The 16,986-nt window shown below is 52.0% G+C and overlaps 1 protein-coding gene across 1 annotated transcript; it reads left to right on the plus strand.

The window, feature by feature from the left end:
• Positions 1–15,579: 15,579 nt before the first annotated feature.
• Positions 15,580–16,026, plus strand: LOC132082061 (zinc finger protein 239-like). The gene has a single exon (XM_059486114.1). The coding sequence runs from the start codon at positions 15,580–15,582 to the stop codon at positions 16,024–16,026; it is 447 nt and encodes a 148-aa protein (XP_059342097.1).
• Positions 16,027–16,986: the final 960 nt, after the last annotated feature.

The raw sequence follows: 16,986 nt of genomic DNA on the forward strand, positions 1-16,986 counted from the left end.
GCAGCCCAAACATCTTGTGCAGATGCAGGCCTTCAGCTGTGACTGGAGAGCTTTGGGGTTCCTGCCACTTGGATTTGTCCCTAAATGCAATAATCTCTTTGGCTGGAGGAGAGCCTTGCTCAAGTGAGAAATCAGAAAGATCAGAGAGGGTGCTCGGGAAGGTCTCCTGTGGCGCAGAGCTGTCAGCGCCTGTGAGGTGAGAGCGGGCCCAGCCTTGCCCGGGCTGGAGCCCCAGCAGAGCCCCGGCAGAGGCCGGAGCAGCCTGAGCCCCGGCAGAGGCAGGCTGGAAGGAGGCCCTTGGAGCTGCAAGAGGCAGCAGCTGAGCCCTGGGTGCCTCTTGCTGGGAGCAGGCGAATCCTCCGCCCTCAGAGCCCAGGTGGCAGCTGGCTGCTGCTGAGGGGAAGCGCAGCCGTGCTGGGCACAGCCCGGCCTGGAGGCCATGGCCGTCTGGAGTGTGCCCAGGAGCAAAGAAAAGCCAAGGGCAGCCGCGGGCCGCTGGGCTGGCTGAGGATTCCTCCTCTTCCGCCAGCTGCTCTGCAACTCCTGGCAAAGGCCAGCAGTGTGTGCAGCACTCTGGGCACCGGGGCAGGGAGCCGGGCTGCTCGGCAGGCTGGAGCACAGGGCAGCTCCTTCAGGCCCGGCACTTGTGCCAGGGAAGCGAGGCCAGCGTGAGGCAGGGACAGCTTGGCAGGGCCCATCTGCAGGAGCCAGCGCCTCACGCAGCTCTGGGAGGAAGCGCCTGCAATCCTGCAGTTCTGCACTGAGCCAGAGCAAAGGTGTGAGATGCAAAGTGTTTGGCAGAAATATTCAGGCCCACCAGGCCAGCCTGCTTTGTGCTCTGTGGTGCACAGCAAGCGCTGTGCAATGCAGCTCTGAGCTGCTGGGAGAGAGGCAGTCGGGGATGTGCCTGAGGTGAGTCAAGGGGTTAGCTGAAAATGTAATGAGGATAATTAAAAAGTGCAGATGAGTCAAGGGGCCAGCTGGGAATAGAATTGGGATAGTAGAAGATTGCATGTTTTAGTTAAGAATTTCAAATGAGGTAAGAAGCTAAGTTAGTAATATAGCTAGCAGAAATCACATCCCTTAGTTAAAGAGTACCAAATATATTAGGAACATAAGGGATGGGATATTAGGAGTGACAGGGATGGAGGAAGCAATTGTGAATAAGCAGAGACCATAGAAATACCTTGCCTTAAGAATAATTGAACAGTCAGGAGAGGCTTGGACCATGAGCAGCAGGTCACAAGGTCTTGCCAACTGGCCATGGGAGAAGAGTTCACCATGAGGAAGACGGCTTTCTTCCTCCCATACAACCATTCCCTCATTTCAAAATCCCACCAACCCAGTTAAGGGAGTACAATTGCACAGCTGTAATAGATATTCAGCTGATAAAAATGCAAAGCAGGCAGGTAATAATTATGTATTATGGGTCCTTAGAAACCTAATGTGAAACCTTTTCTGCAGAAATAGAGAGCAGGAGTCTGCAACTCCTTGCACGTGTCTTTGGAAACTAGTTCACATGTGTCCAGGGCTGCAATAAATACCCTTCTTTTCTACTATAATTAGTTGAAGAGTCATCTGTCCATGCTTCAAGGGTTATGCTGGAGTAGTGAACTGATTTGGAAGGGAGCAGAAGAGTTTCAGCAGGCAATTTTTAGAAAAGATGGAAGGTTCTTGTGACTGAAGGGAAAACCATTTGGAATGGAGTAATGATCCCAAAGTCCATACAATTGTATCTTTGTGTCTGAATTTAAATCAGAATTATTATAGATAGCTTCATGCAATTAGTCTACAAATTTATCCAAGTCTTCATTCTTTCTTTGACAAATCTGTGTAAAAGACATAGTGTGTAACTTATCTGGAAGTGCAAGGATAGCATTAGATGCTAGTTGTTGGCTCATCTGTAAGACTTGATCAATGCTCCTAGCCTGGGCAGTGGCAGTAGCCCAGGGCCCCTTGCCAAGTAACTGTTGTGCTGTTAAACCATACAGAGGATCACCCTGCCCTCTAGGTCTTGCTGCTTCTTGAGCACACTTTTCCTCCCAGCTTTTATGAAACATCACCTGCTGATGGGGTGGCATTATAAGTCTTATTAGGCTATGCACATCAGCTGGAATTAATGTGTTAGATGGAAAAATATACTGCAGAAGTGACTGTGCAAGTTGGGATTTTCAACCAAATTGTGTAATTGCCGCTCTCAACTTTTCTAAAATCTTCCAACTGAAAGGTTTTCAAACTCTATTTGCAGCATTAGTTACTACAGGAAAAGCTTGGCCATATTTAGCTGATGCACAGTCTAGCCTGCTTGTAATAATGGACAATTGTGGGAACTCAGCACATCACTCCGGATATCCAGAGTTACTGAGAGAACCCATGGGAAGCGCGGAAATCCTGGAATGTTGCCAGCAGCATCTGGTTGCTTGACTTCGATCCCTCTAGTGATGTGCCACCTGTTTGAGGACATGAGAAAAGTCCCTTCTCCAATAGCTTCTGGAATAACTTTTTTCTACTTCTGTTTCTCTTTGGTGGAGATAAAGCTTGGCCTGCAATTCCTCAGAAAGGATTAGGAGGACCATGCTAGTTTGGGAAATTGACTCTGTTTGCCCCTAGCATTCAACAGATGATTAACATCAGGCACAAATTCCAGCGTCCAAAATGTAGCGTGCATCTTTTAGGCTCAGACTTCAAGGATAATGTAGAATTGTGGAATTGGCCTTCGGTTAAATTGGCATCACTTTTTACACCAGGATTAGCTTCATCAAAGGCCCTTACATAATTCAAACGATTGGCTTGTTGGACAGGAAAACAAATTAACATTACATCTGCAATACTGAATGAGCTTACCACTGATGTAGGTAGGATATGCCATGCTGTGTTACAGGATAGGGCTGCTATAGATTTGTTGTTGCTAGCACAAGGAGATGGGTGTGAAGATTTTGAAGGGATGTGTAGCATGAATCTCTCTGACCACTCTGAATCTATTGACAAGAAACTGTCATTGCTTAAAGAGAATATGAAAAAGCTCACAGTGGTTGAGAATTCTTTTGATGAGTGGCTAAAATCCTGGGGAATAACAGGCTGGCTCAAGGACTTAGTACGCTTTGGCATTATGTATTCTTGGCTATGTAATTAATAAATAATTTTATGTATTATTGGCTTTGTATTCTTTTTTCAATTCTGCTTATAGTGCCTTGCTTACTATGCCATGTGCAAAAAGTAATTGACCGTGCTTTTAAATCAGTCTGGCTTGTGCAAAAACAAAACTGGGGAACTGTTGAGAGTTTTTTGCAGATTGAGGTGTTTTTGTTAGACAATGGCCACATTCTGCCGATGCACAATTCAGCCTGCTTGTACTGATGGACAATGGTCACGTACACAAGTAATGAATAATGGACATATTCAGAAATGGGGTTGGTATATCCTTGAAAGAGATACAAGAAGAAGAATGATCAGGACTAAGCAAGTTTGTCAGCAAGTTTGGGAAAGTCAGAAAAAAGTGAGCCATGGGTGGGCCAGACGACCACAGCGAAACGCGTGAATAATCAGGTGATCCAATCAGCATTCTAATTTAGACGTGTGAACAGCTAGGAATAATGAATCATGTATTAGCTAGAGACATGTGGACAGTAGAGATTTATTTTAAATAGAATCGTTTTAGGGACAATAAATTTGGCTTCACTGGATCATGTTGGTCATGGTGTGTTGTCCCTGAACCTCCGTGCCCCGCAAAAGCTTTGCTCTACAGAGCCAGTTTTGAAGGTACAGAACATAATATCCAGCATAAACCAAACAATGACTAAGGATACAAGAATCATAACATCACCCTAGGACACACATAAACTCCTGGGTCTCATGACACTTTTCCTGAGCAGAACAGGCCGGGGCTTTGCCAGAGCCCAATCCTCAGCTTGGAGGGTTTCCCCTAAAATATCCTACAAGCCTCTATTCATGTCAGTTGGGAAAATTTCTTTAAATAATACATTTCTTGCAGGTAGCTACACAAGATTATGTGAAAGTCTGCAAAGCAGCTGGTTTGGTGTTAAACAGCTGGCAGAAGCATCTGGGACATCTATTTTTAGCTAACTAAAACTGATGGTGTCAGTCACATAATGCCCAGGGTTTGTCCTGTAAGCCAGCTCTGGCTGAGGGCTGCCACTCGGGCCTGAGCACATCAGCAGTTGAAGTGACCATGGCTAGGAGTGGCAAAAACACCCACTGGGACTGGCCCAGAGGCCCTGGGACTCCCTGGCATGGATCAGTTCAGGAGACTTTTGAACTTTTGGGAGAGCTGCTGTGGACACAGAGGGAATGGCACAGCTGAATTCAATGCCTGGGCTCCCAGAGGACCCTTCTGCTGTGGGGCTGCTGAGGGGGGAGGAGCAGCAGGTACCCGTGGCCACCCCAAACCAGGGCCCCGTGGGCAACACGGCCCCGACCAGGGCTGCGGGACCCCATCCCTGGGATGAGTCAGGAGCTGCAGAGCTGGGAGTGCTCAGCCAGAGCCTCTGAGCCTTCAGCAGCCCCACATGGCCAGAGCGTGAGCCCAGCGGGGAGTGGGCACTGACAGGGACTGTGGGGCCTGAACCAAGGCCCAGCCCCACTGAGAGTGGCTGTGCCAGACATGCTGCAGCTCCAGGAGCAGCTGGAGCCCCAGGCAGCCAAGGGGTGCCGCCATGGATGTTCCTTTCTTCCCCCTCAGAAAGGATATTGGGAAGCTGGAATGAAGTGTCAATGAAAGGAGCAGGATGGTGGGAGCTGTGAAACAGCACCAACACGAGAAACCCAAACTCTCCCGAGAAAGGAGGGCAGAAATCCCTGGTGTCCAGCTGTGGGATCTCAGCACCTCAGGACTGATGTGCAGAGTGGCCGACACCACCCTTGGGGGCCTCGGGAGTCCTGGAATGTTGCCGGAAGTGTCTGGTGGCTGGACTTTGATCCTACACAGGAGACGACGCCTGTATGAGGATGGGAGGATTTCACTGGGTGAATGGTGAAGGGATAAGTTAATTAGAGTGTAAGACACAGGGTTTAGGATTTCTGTACAGGGGTGTCTAAAGAAGTAAGATGGAGGAATTGGGGCGTGTCCTGTTCTTCTTCTTCTTCTTCTTGGCCTCCATCTTCTGTGGTGATGTTGGCACTTTGGGATTGGTTATTACTAGAAGTGCACCGGTTAATAAGGGTAGAAGGTATTGGGGAAAAATGATAAATATTGTGTACGTAACTTGGAGTATAAAGATAGGTGACCGCCCCGGGGGCTCTCAGTGTGCCCATGGCTGACATGCTGTGCAGACCTCTGTTGGGCCGAAAGAAAATCTTTTAGATAAACAATTAATAAACACCGAGACCGAGAAAAGATCTGAAGTCTCTTCTCGTCCTTTGAAGCGTCGGCTCTTCAAGGCCATCCCTGGGCCTTTCCAGGCCACCTAAACAGCCGAGAAATCTACATCCAGCATCCTGCCAGAGAAACCCATTCCCAGAATTACCAACATAAAGCCATCCTCCAATTCTCTGGATTGTGCTGCTCTTGACCCACTAACACCTTCCCAGCAGAGTAAAGCCCTGAAGTGGAATTGATGGAGGAAAGCTGAGCCCTGAGCCATGCCAGGGTCAGTGCCAGGAGCATCCCCTGCCCATGAGGGACATTATTCAGTTGCTGCCCTTGGATGAGTTCCAGACACAGGAAGAGGGAGGAGGAGATGATCCCACCCATGGCTGCTGCTGGGTCCAGACATTGGGTGAGATAAAGCTGAGCCAGAGCTTCAGCATCTCTCCCAAAATCACAGAATCACAGAATGGCTTGGCTTGAAAGAGACCTTAAAGTTCATCTCATTTCACCTCCTGCCGTGGGCAGGGACACCTTCCACTATCCCAGGCTGCCCCAAGCCCTGTCCAACCTGGCCTTGGACACTGCCAGGGATCCAGGGGCAGCCACAGCTTCTCTGGGCAAGCTCTGATCTCTGCCCAGGCGAGCAGGGACAGGACCCAAGGGAACGGCTGGAGCTGGGCCAGAGCAGGGCGGGGCTGGAGATCAGCAAAAGCTTCTTCCCCCAGAGGGGGCTCGGGCACTGCCCAGGCTCCCCAGGGAATGGGCACAGCCCCAAGGCTGCCAGAGCTCCAGAGGCCTTTGGACACCGCTCCCAGAGCTGCCCAGGCTGCGATTGTTGGGGGATCTGTGCAGGGCCAGGGGCTGGACTGGCTGATCCCAATGGGCCCCTGCCAGCTCAGCCCCTTGTGCAATTCTCTCCCTTTGGCTAAGCCTTTGTGTCCCCTCGAGGTGCTGGCAGAGCTGTTGGGGACAGGGCAGGAGCGGGGCAGCCCCAGTGTTCCACTGTTTGTGACACCCCAGCGGTGACAGCCCCAGTGTTGCCCTGTGTGTGTGTGACACCCTAGCGGTGACAGCCCCAGCGTTGCCCTGTGTGTGACATCCCAGCAGTGACAGCCCCAGTGTTCCCCTGTGTGTGACACCCCAGCAGTGACAGCCCCAGAATTTCCCTGAGTGTGACACCCCAGCGGTGACAGCCCCAGCGTTCCCCTGTGTGTGTGTGACACCCCAGCAGTGACAGCCCCTGCATTGCCCTGTGTGTGTCACACCCCACCGGTGACAGCCCCAGTGTCTCCTGTGTGTGACACGCCAGCGGTGACAGCCCCAGCGTTCCCTCCCTGCAGTCACTCCAAGAGAAGTGTCCAGAGCCGCGTCCAGTCCATGGAACTGAGCGGCCACTGCCCACCCCGGCCTGGGCTGATGTGGATTCCTCTGCACACAGCTTGGGGAAGGTCCCCCTGGCCACCTGCACAGTGCCCCAGACAAGTGTCAGACACAGTTACAGAACTCTGCCCAGAACTTCTAGGAAGAGATAATTTTAAAAAACCCCAAAACCATAAGTACCATAAAATACAAAAAAAAAAAAAAAAAAAAAAAAAAACAAAAAAAAAAAAACAACCAAAAAAACCCCAACAAAAACCAAACAGAACCATATCAAAACAAAAGAAACCCCAGCACCCTAACCAACCTAACAAACCAAAACAACAACACAAACAAACCAACTAAAACAGAACAAAGAATGAAAAACAAATCAAGCTAAAGCAACAAAAAAAACCCAAAAAACCAACCAAATCAAGAAAAAAAACTCCTCCCCCAGCAGAGCTGTTCCATCAGTTGTCACACCTGCACTCACACAAGACCTGGGGCTGCAATGAGGATTCCTGGGGCACATTTGCAGGAGAAGCAGGTTTAGGACAGGCTCTCAGCAGAACTGTTCTCAGCTGAGCCAGAAAGGCCCCTTTGCAGCTGCAGGGCCATTGGAAATGCAGAGCACCAGCCCACAGGGCAGAAAAGGGCTCTGAGTTCCCCTCCCCTGACACTAAACCCTGTTCCCAGGCTGCTTCACACTCAGGATTCTGCTGGAGGGCTGTGCAGAGCTGAGAGTGAGCTCTGGCTTCTCTGTGTTGCATGTCCTAAAGCTGCCTGGGAGAAGGAATTTCGGGTCAGCTCCACTGGCACAATTCTTCCTGGCACAGGGCACAGCGCCAGGAAGGGCTTTGCGTGCCAAGGCTTTGCTGCAGCCAAGGAAAGTTCCTGGCTCAGGGTCACCTTTGCTGCTCAGCCAGAGCCCTGAGTGCCCCAGCAGCAGCAGAAAATGGCAGCAGTGCCACAGGCAACCATCACCATTGCATGGCAACCATCACCAGGCTCATGTTATTATGGTCAGTTTCCAGGGAAACCACCGCCAGCTCCCTGTTGCTATGGTCAGTTTCAATGGCAACCATCACCAGGCCCCTGTTGCTATGGTCATTTTCCATGGCAACCCCCACCAGGCCCCTGTTGCTATGGTCAGTTTCCATGGCAACCATCACCAACCCCCTGTTGCTATGGTCAGTTTCCATGGCAGCTCCATGGAGACCCCATGCCAGGGGTGGTTGCCATGGACACCAGCTCAGGCCTGCAGCCACAGCCCGTTGCCATGGCAACCATTGGCAGCCCCATCCCCAGGCTCATGGGATCCCAGAACCACAGAACTGGCTGAGCTGGGAGGGACCCATCAGGATCGTCCAGTCCAACTGCTGGCCCTGCACAGGACACCCCAACAATGCCAGCCTGGGCCTGGCAGCGCTGTCCAAACGCTGCTGGAGCTCAGAGAGCCCTGGAGCTGGGACCCTTCCCTGGGGAGCCTGGGCTGGGCCCCAGCAGCCTCTGGGCAAAAACCTTTTCCTGACATCCAACCTGAGCTTGCCCCGACTCAGCTGCAGCCGTTCCCTCCACTCCTGTCCCTGGGCACCAGAGGGAAGAGGTTCCCACAGCCCCAGCCAGGGACACACTCCCAAGGCTGTTGCCATGGCCACCAGGGCTGGGACCAGCTGGGATGCTTGGTGTCCACGCCCGGGGTTCAGGAATGGGATTCCCCAATTTCCTGCTCCCGCTAAAACTGTGCTGCCCTCGCTGCCCTCCTGCCTCCCATGGAAAGCACAAAAGGCAAAGATCCTGGCCTGGGATAAGAACAATTTATTGGTAAAAGCAACGAGATAAGGAACAAACAGAACAGAAACAATATTGATAACAGAAGGGAAAAATAAAACTTGGACAGGGAAAACTACAACACAACTCACTGGGTCTTCCTGGCCACAATCTCCCCTTCCTGGAAAGGACACCCTTCTCCTTAGGGAGAGAGGGAGAGAGTCCCTTTTCCTGCCCCTGGCAATGACCTGAGGTGGGAGTGAATGTAATGACATATCCATGGCCAGACCGTCATGTTCCTCAATCCCACTTTATGTCATCGGCAGGGGCAAGAAAAGGGACAGGTATCTTCCCAGCATGGATCATGGGGAACATGGTTCCCCGGGACTCTTCCCAATGTGGGCCCTCTAACTCGGGATGAAGCTGGAGCTGTGCCTGAAGCTGTTCCTACAGCTTGGGATTTGGCAGTGCTTCCCTTACCGGTGCCTCCGCTGGTGTCTGGTCAAGTCAGAGCTGCTGGTGAACCTCTTCCCACACTGGGGAGACTCATAGGGCCTCTCCCCAGTGTGGATGCACCGGTGGGTGATGAGTGTGGACTTTTGCCTGAAGCCCTTCCCACACTCAGGGCAGTGGAAGGGCCTCTCATCTGTGTGAATTCACTCATGCAGGAAGAGATTTGAGCTGCTCCTGAACCTCATCCCACCGGTGGGGCACTTGTAGTGCCTCTCCCCAGTGTGGATGCGTCAGTGCCTGATGAAGTGGGAGGACCAGCTGAAGCCCTTCCCACAGTCAAAGCAGCGGAAGGGCCTCTCCTCGGTGTGAATCAGCTGGTGGCGGAGGAGATCAGAGCTGATCCGAAACCTCTTCCCACACTCGGGACACTCGTAGGGCCTCTCCCCAGTGTGGATGTGTTGGTGGATGGCGAGAGCAGAGCTGCAGCTGAAGCCCTTCCCATTCTCCCCACACTTGTAGGGCCATTCCCCGGTGTGGATCATCTGGTGGCTGATCAGGGTGCTGCTCTGCCTGAAGCTCTTCCCACGTTCCAAGCACTTGTAGGGTTTCTCCCCATTGTAAAGCTACTCCTGGGCCACCAGCTCTGAGCTCTGGAAGGAGCTCTGCCCACCTTCCTGGCACCGGATGAGTCTTTTCTCCTTAGAGCATACTGGGCTGGGCTTGGAGCCCCTCCTGCTGCAGGATCTCTGGGACTTGTCCTCCCTGTTCAAATTCTGCACCGTGGAGCCACTCAAAAGAGCCTCTTCCATGAGGTTCTGCTGTGGGGATTTGTCCTCGCTGGTCTCCATCCTCAGCTTCTTTCCGGGGGAAGAAGGACGAGGATGGGATTTGCCTCCGTGCCAGAGGGAAGGGGAAGGAGATCCCCCCAGTGCATCCCTGGCAGGATGGGGTTGTCCTGCAGCCAGGGGCCATGCTGGGCTGGGAGATTGAGCAGGAGAGAGGGGAAAAGGGGCACTGACTTCCTCCTCACCTGCCTGGGTATCCTGGGACCAGGATTCCTCTTCCTTGAAGCCACTTCCTCCATCTGGCAAAGGTTTGGGGATTGGAAATCCTGTTTTTGGAGGAAAATAACAGATGGGCACATTGTTTTTTGTACTGGGTTGAAGGCAACCCTGGGAAAGGGTCTAAGCCAGAATTACAATTTGATTAGAAAATTAAGATCAGGGCAATGATACAGAAACATTGCCTTAAACTGACAGTCAGGAAATAATCTGACACTCAGGTCAGGGTGGTGGCAGCAGTCCCATTAAATGGTGGCTTCAGTCCTGTTGGAGAGATGAACGTGATTCTGTCGAAGCAGTGATCTTGTAGAAGGGTCTGGTCTTCCTCTGAAGGTCCAGTAGTGGTTCTGCAGCTCTTGTCCTCTGGGAATCCAGTAGGCAAGCTGCTCCTGGGGTTGCCAGCCTCAGCTTATATGCAGGCAGGAATGCTTGGATCCTCGCCCTGGGCGGAGCATCCCACAATGGGATGATGGAATTTTATCAGTCCTGCAGTGACACTCAATGGCCCATTAGCAGAAGATATCTCCCCTGGAGGGCATTATCAGGGGTGAGTCATGCAAGAGATAAAGAACACTGCCCTGCCTGTTTATAGCAGTTGATGAAGATGGGGATTGAAAACATGCATTTGGTTACATCTTGCATTGCAGCCTGAAACAGTGGGGTAATCCCTGCTCATGGGGTGAACACCACCCCCCCTTACCCAAACTGGCTCAGGTGTAAAACCCCCACCCTGGGAAGGCCACACACACAGGGGACAATGTCACACTTGCCCTGCCCCATGGGAGGTCTCTGTTCCTGTCACTCCCTTGCTGTCCCTCCTTTTCTCTTTCTTTCCATCTGTCTCTCTACCTCACATTTGCTGTTCAATAAAATCCACTTTGGATTTGGTCTCGTTAGCACCTTAATTTGTGCAGAGGCATCTCTCTAACAATTTTCTTAACCAGATTGCAACATTATTTTGGCATAGTGAGTTCAGGGCACTGTTCTCTTACCCCAAGTGCCTTTGACAACAGCATGGTTCCCTCCTCTGAGGAGGTTGTGGCTCTCGCTGGAGGAACTCTTGGAAACTTGAACACAGCTTCCTCTGAGTGACTTATGGGAGAACTGATGAGGAAAATGGCTGTTGTGGGTGGCCAGTAGAAAGAAAATATTTTTTTTTCTTTCCTTGAAATTTGGTTAAAATCACTGGAGGAAAGGGAGAAATGATAGCAGTGAGACTGACAAGATTCATTCACCCCACGGTGAGGAACACAAGGCGGCTAAAAGTCCCACAAGAAGCCCAGCTCAAGTATCTAAGTTCCTGAATATCTACTGAATTCCCAGGCTTGGGTTCTTTGCCAAATGTGCGAATCATTTTTCTCTTTTTCTCTGTCACCTTTGTGACAGCTACAGAGAGCTTTCCCTTCCTTTTAATAATCTGTATTGGGCCAAATTTCCATTTTTCTTTTATCAGGACCTGCCAGCAGCTGAGCTGCAGCTGTGCAGGAACTGATGAAACTTAGAATTGCCACAGAATTGCTTCTATTTTCTGTTTATTTGCGTTTGGGATTTGTTTGCTTTTTCATCACATGTGACTTTGTGGGAAGAGCAAATATTCATCAAAGTATTTTATGCAGAGTAGAGTTTCATTTCTGCCAAGTTTATTTTGTCCAGTACCCTGGGGATGCTCAAAGGGTCTCTGTGCCTCTCACCCTGGGGGATGCTTGGGAGGGGCTTGGGAGGGTTGTCCCTTTTCATGTCACTCCAGGCCATTCCCCAGGGGGTCTCCCTGTCCCTCTCATCCCAGGCCATTCCCCAGGGGGTCTCCATCATTCTCACCCCAGGAAATGCCTGGGGGGTCTCCCTCCCTCTCACCCCTCTGCCGGGGGTGCTCGGGGCAGTCTCTGTCTCTCTCAGCCCAGGGGATGCTTGGGGGTCCCCTCACCCTGGGGGATGCTCGGGGGGTCTCCATCCCTCTGGCCTCAGGCAATGCCTGTGCAGGGCTGGGCACCAGGGGCTCTGTGTCCCTCTCACCGCTGAGGGTGCTCAGGGCTGGGGGGGCTCTCTGACCTTCTCACACCTGGGGAGGCCGGGGGGTCTCTGTCCCTCTCAGCCCTGCTGTGACCCCACCCAAACATCATCGGGGTCAAAGGGACACAGACACCCGCAAACCACCAGAAGGGCTGAACCTGGGATTTGGTTTGGGGCTGAGGATTTAGGAAGGGGCTGGAATTGGGGCTGGGTTGGAGTTGGGGCTGAGATATGGATTAGAGCTGGGATTAGGGTTATGGTTAGACATGGGATTGGCTTTAGGCCTGGGGCTGGGATTGGGTCTGGGGCTAGATAAGTCTGGCACTGGGATGAGATAAAATACAGAACTGTGAGTGTGTCTAAACATGGAGTGAGATTGAAACCAGGATCAGGGTCAGGTTTGGGACTGAGCTCACCCAGAGCAGGACAGGGGGGATGTCACAGTGGGATGGTTTGTAGAAAATCTTGGTTTGGGGAAAAGCAAGGTGTGAATGCCTTCAGTTGGGGATTCCTCTTGCCCAAGTCCATATCTAGAAGTCACCTGATGTCCAAAAATCAAGTGAATCAAAAAAAGCCACCAGGAGTTTCCCATTTCCACTCTCATCCCTCTCGGGTTCTGGTGGTCCTGCATCTCAGGGCTGGTGGGGATCCCATGGGTCCTGGGGATCCTTCTTCTCCAGGGTCCTGCTTAGGGATTCTGGGAGGTTCTGGGGTCCCAAGGTCCCCCTCTCCAGCCTCCCCTCAATCCAGTCACTTGGGGTTCCCCCTTCTTTCCACTACCCTGTACTGGTTTAGGGCAAATTTGGTTGAAAAGCTCCAAAAGGGGTTTCCTCTAGAAAGCAGATTTCAGTAGCCCAACCCCCAGCCAGTTTGGGAAAATATTTCCCTGGAGAAAAGTGCAAAAAACCTGTTCATTTTACAGGCAAAGCATTCAACAGCCAAACAAATGAACAATATTAAGCAACAAGACCTCTTGCCGCTCCAAAAGAGATGAAAAACTCAGAAAGTCCCTCTGTGGGCAGTAGCTCAGCTCGGCTCACTCAGTCACTTATCAGTCTCTTATCAGTCTCTTATCAGTCCCTCTCCTGCTGGAAATGCCAGGGCCCAGGCTCTGCCAGGTGGGCCACAGGTGCAAGGTGCCAGTGGTGTTCTGGGTGTTCAGTACAGAGCAGATTTAAACAGCTCCAAAGAAAAAGAAAAATCACAGTCCAGGGAACTTCTCTGCCTCAGCGAGCTAAAAACTAACTAAAAGCAAAGGAGAGCTCCATACCACTGTCTGTCTGTCCATCCTGTCCATCCAGGAGCTGGAATGTGGAGGAGTAAATGAAGTGTATGAAAACAAACTGCAGCTTCTTCCTCCTCCCCTTTGCTTTCAGAACCAGCCTTCAAGGTGCAGAACTCATTTCTGGCCTGAACAGACCGATGGGGTACGAGCATCATGAAGTCACCCCAGGACACCCCTGTCAGGGTCAGGGGTCCCGTCCCCGCCTCATCTCCTGTCTGCCGGGGGTCCCCCAGCTCCGGTATCGCCCCTTCCCCTCTCCTCGCCCCGCTGGTCCCCCGTTCCACAGCCCTGACTCTCATGGGGATCCCCAAAACCAATGTCCCGCCCTGTCGGTACTGGGCCATCCCCACGTGGACCACCAAGGACCCTCCCGAGGGTGATCGCGGCTCCTCACCTCCGAAAAAGCTCCTCTTGGGGAGCCAAGAGATATCCGGGGCTCGAGCCCAGGATCTGCTGGCTCTGAACACTCCCCAAAAGAATCCTCCTGGAGACCTTTGGCTGGAGTTATTTGGGAATTTAGCTACTTGAGCTGGGCTTCTAATGGGACTTTCAGCAGCCTTGTGTTCCTCACCGTGGGGTGAATGAACCCTGTCAGTCTCACTGCTATCATTTGCTCCCTTTACTCCAGTGATTTTAACCAACTTTTCAAGGAAGGACAACAAAATTTTTTTTTCCAGTGGCCACCCACAACAGCCATTTTCCTCATCAGTTCTCCCATAAGTTCCCAAGGAGGAAGGAGGGAGTGTTTCAAAGTTTCCAAGACTTCTTCCAGAAAGAACCCCAACCTCCTCAGAGAAGGGAACCATGCACTTGACAAAGGCACTTGGGTTCAGACAACAGTGCCATGAATTCACTGTGCCAAAATAATATTGCAATACAGTCAAGAAAATTGTTAGAGAGATGCCTCTGCACAAATTAGGTGCTAACGAGACCAAATCCAAAATGGATGTTATTAAACAGTAAATGTGAGGTAGAGAGAGAGGTGGAAAGATAAAGAAGAGGAGAGAGCAAGGGAGTGACAGGGGCAGAGACCTCCCCTGCAGCAGGCCAAGTGTGACATTGTCCCCTGTGTGTGTGGCCTTCCCAGGGTGGGGGTTTTACACCTGAGCCAGTTTGGGTAAGGGGAGCAGGGATTACCCCACTGTTTCAGGCTGCAATGCAAGATGTAGCCAAATGCATGTTTTCAATCCCCATCTTCATCAACTGCTATAAACAGGTGGGGCAGTGTTCTTTATCTCTTGCATGACTCACCCCTGATAATGCCCTCCAGGGGAGATATCTTCTGCTAATGGGCCATTGAGTGTCACTGCAGGACTGATAATATTCCATCATCCCATTGTGGGATGCTCCGCCCAGGGCGAGGATCCAAGCATTCCTGCCTGCATATAAGCTGAGGCTGGCAACCCCAGGAGCAGCTTGCCTACTGGATTCCCAGAGGACAAGAGCTGCAGAACCACTACTGGACCTTCAGAGGAAGACCAGACCCTTCTACAAGATCACTGCTTCGACAGAATCACGTTCATCTCTCCAACAGGACTGAAGCCACCATTTAATGGGACTGCTGCCACCACCCTGACCTGAGTGTCAGATTATTTCCTGACTGTCAGTTTAAGGCAATGTTTCTGTATCATTGCCCTGATCTTAATTTTCTAATCAAATTGTAATTCTGGCTTAGACCCTTTCCCAGGGTTGCCTTCAACCCAGTACAAAAAACAATGTGCCCATCTGTTATTTTCCTCCAAAAACAGGATTTCCAATCCCCAAACCTTTGCCAGATGGAGGAAGTGGCTTCAAGGAAGAGGAATCCTGGTCCCAGGATACCCAGGCAGGTGAGGAGGAAGTCAGTGCCCCTTTTCCCCTCTCTCCTGCTCAATCTCCCAGCCCAGCATGGCCCCTGGCTGCAGGACAACCCCATCCTGCCAGGGATGCACTGGGGGGATCTCCTTCCCCTTCCCTCTGGCACGGAGGCAAATCCCATCCTCGTCCTTCTTCCCCCGGACAAGAAGCTGAGGATGGAGACCAGCGAGGACAAATCCCCACAGCAGAACCTCATGGAAGAGGCTCTTTTGAGTGGCTCCACGGTGCAGAATTTGAACAGGGAGGACAAGTCCCAGAGATCCTGCAGCAGGAGGGGCTCCAAGCCCAGCCCAGTATGCTCTAAGGAGAAAAGACTCATCCGGTGCCAGGAAGGTGGGCAGAGCTCCTTCCAGAGCTCAGAGCTGGTGGCCCAGGAGTAGCTTTACAATGGGGAGAAACCCTACAAGTGCTTGGAACGTGGGAAGAGCTTCAGGCAGAGCAGCACCCTGATCAGCCACCAGATGATCCACACTGGGGAATGGCCCTACAAGTGTGGGGAGAATGGGAAGGGCTTCAGCTGCAGCTCTGCTCTCGCCATCCACCAACGCATCCACACTGGGGAGAGGCCCTGCAAGTGTCCCGAGTGTGGGAAGAGGTTTCTGAGAAGCTCCAATCTCCTCCAGCAGCAGCAGATTCACACAGAGGAGAAGCCCTTTTGCTGCCCTGAGTGTGGGAAAGGCTTCAAGAATAACTCCAACCTCATCAGGCACCAGTGCATCCACACTGGGGAGAGGCGCTACAAGTGCCCCACCTGTGCGAAGAGGTTTCAGAGCAGCTCAAATCTCTTCCTGCATGAGTGGATTCACACAGATGAGAGGTCCTTCCGCTGCCCTGAGTGTGGGAAGGGCTTCAAGAGAAACTCCCACCTTGTCACCTACCTATGCATCCACACGGTGGAGAGGCCCTAACAGTGCACCACATGTGGGAAGAGGTTCACCAGCAGCTCTGACTTGACCAGACACCAACGGAGGCACCGGTAAGGGAAGCTGCAAATACCCCAGCTGCAGGAACAGCTTCAGGCACAGCTCCAGCTTCGTTCCCTATGAGAAAACCATGTTCGGAAGAGCCCGGGTGACCCATGTTCCTTGTGATCCATGCTGGGAAGACCCCTGTCCCTATTCCTTCCCCTGTCAATGACACCCTCAAGGCCATGGACATGTCATTACATTCACTCCCACCTCAGGTCATTGCCAGGGGCAGGAAAGGGACTCTCTCTCTCCCTGAGGAGAAGGGTGTCCTTTCCATGTGGGCGATATATGTTGTTGGGAAGAGCCAGGAAGTTGTGTTGTAGTTTTCCCTGTCCAAGTTTTATTTTTCCCTTCTGTTATCAATATTGTTTCTGTTCCGTTTGTTCCTTATCTCGTTGCTGTTACCAATAAATTGTTCTTATCCCAGGCCAGGATCTTTGCCTTTTGTGCTTTCCATGGGAGGCAGGAGGGCAGCGAGGGCAGCACAGTTTTAGCAGGAGCAGGAAATTGGACAATCCCATTCCTGAACCCTGGCCCATGGAAACCGAGCATCCCAGCTGGTGCCAGCCCTGGTGGCCATGGCAGCAGCCTTGGGAGCGGGTCCCTGGCTGGGGCTGTGGGAACCTCTTCCCTCTGGGGCCCAGGGACAGGAGTGGAGGGAACGGCTGCAGCTGAGTCAGGGCAGGCTCAGGTTGGATGTCAGGAAAAGGCTTTTGCCCAGAGGCTGCTGGGGCCCTGCCCAGGCTCCTCAGGGAAGGGTCCCAGCTCCAGGGCTCTCTGAGCTCCAGCAGCGTTTGGACAGCGCTGCCAGGCCCAGGCTGGCATTGTTGGGGTGTCCTGTGCAGGGCCAGCAGTTGGACTGGAGGATCCTGATGGGTCCCTCCCAGCTCAGCCAGTTCT

This window comes from Ammospiza nelsoni, chromosome 19 (genome assembly GCF_027579445.1).
Source record: "Ammospiza nelsoni isolate bAmmNel1 chromosome 19, bAmmNel1.pri, whole genome shotgun sequence".
In the NCBI taxonomy this organism is placed as follows: domain Eukaryota; kingdom Metazoa; phylum Chordata; class Aves; order Passeriformes; family Passerellidae; genus Ammospiza; species Ammospiza nelsoni.

Excerpts from the sequence above, each read along its gene's own strand:
- LOC132082061 (XM_059486114.1), top strand. The coding sequence starts at position 15,580 with ATGATCCACACTGGGGAATGGCCCTACAAGTGTGGGGAGAATGGGAAG.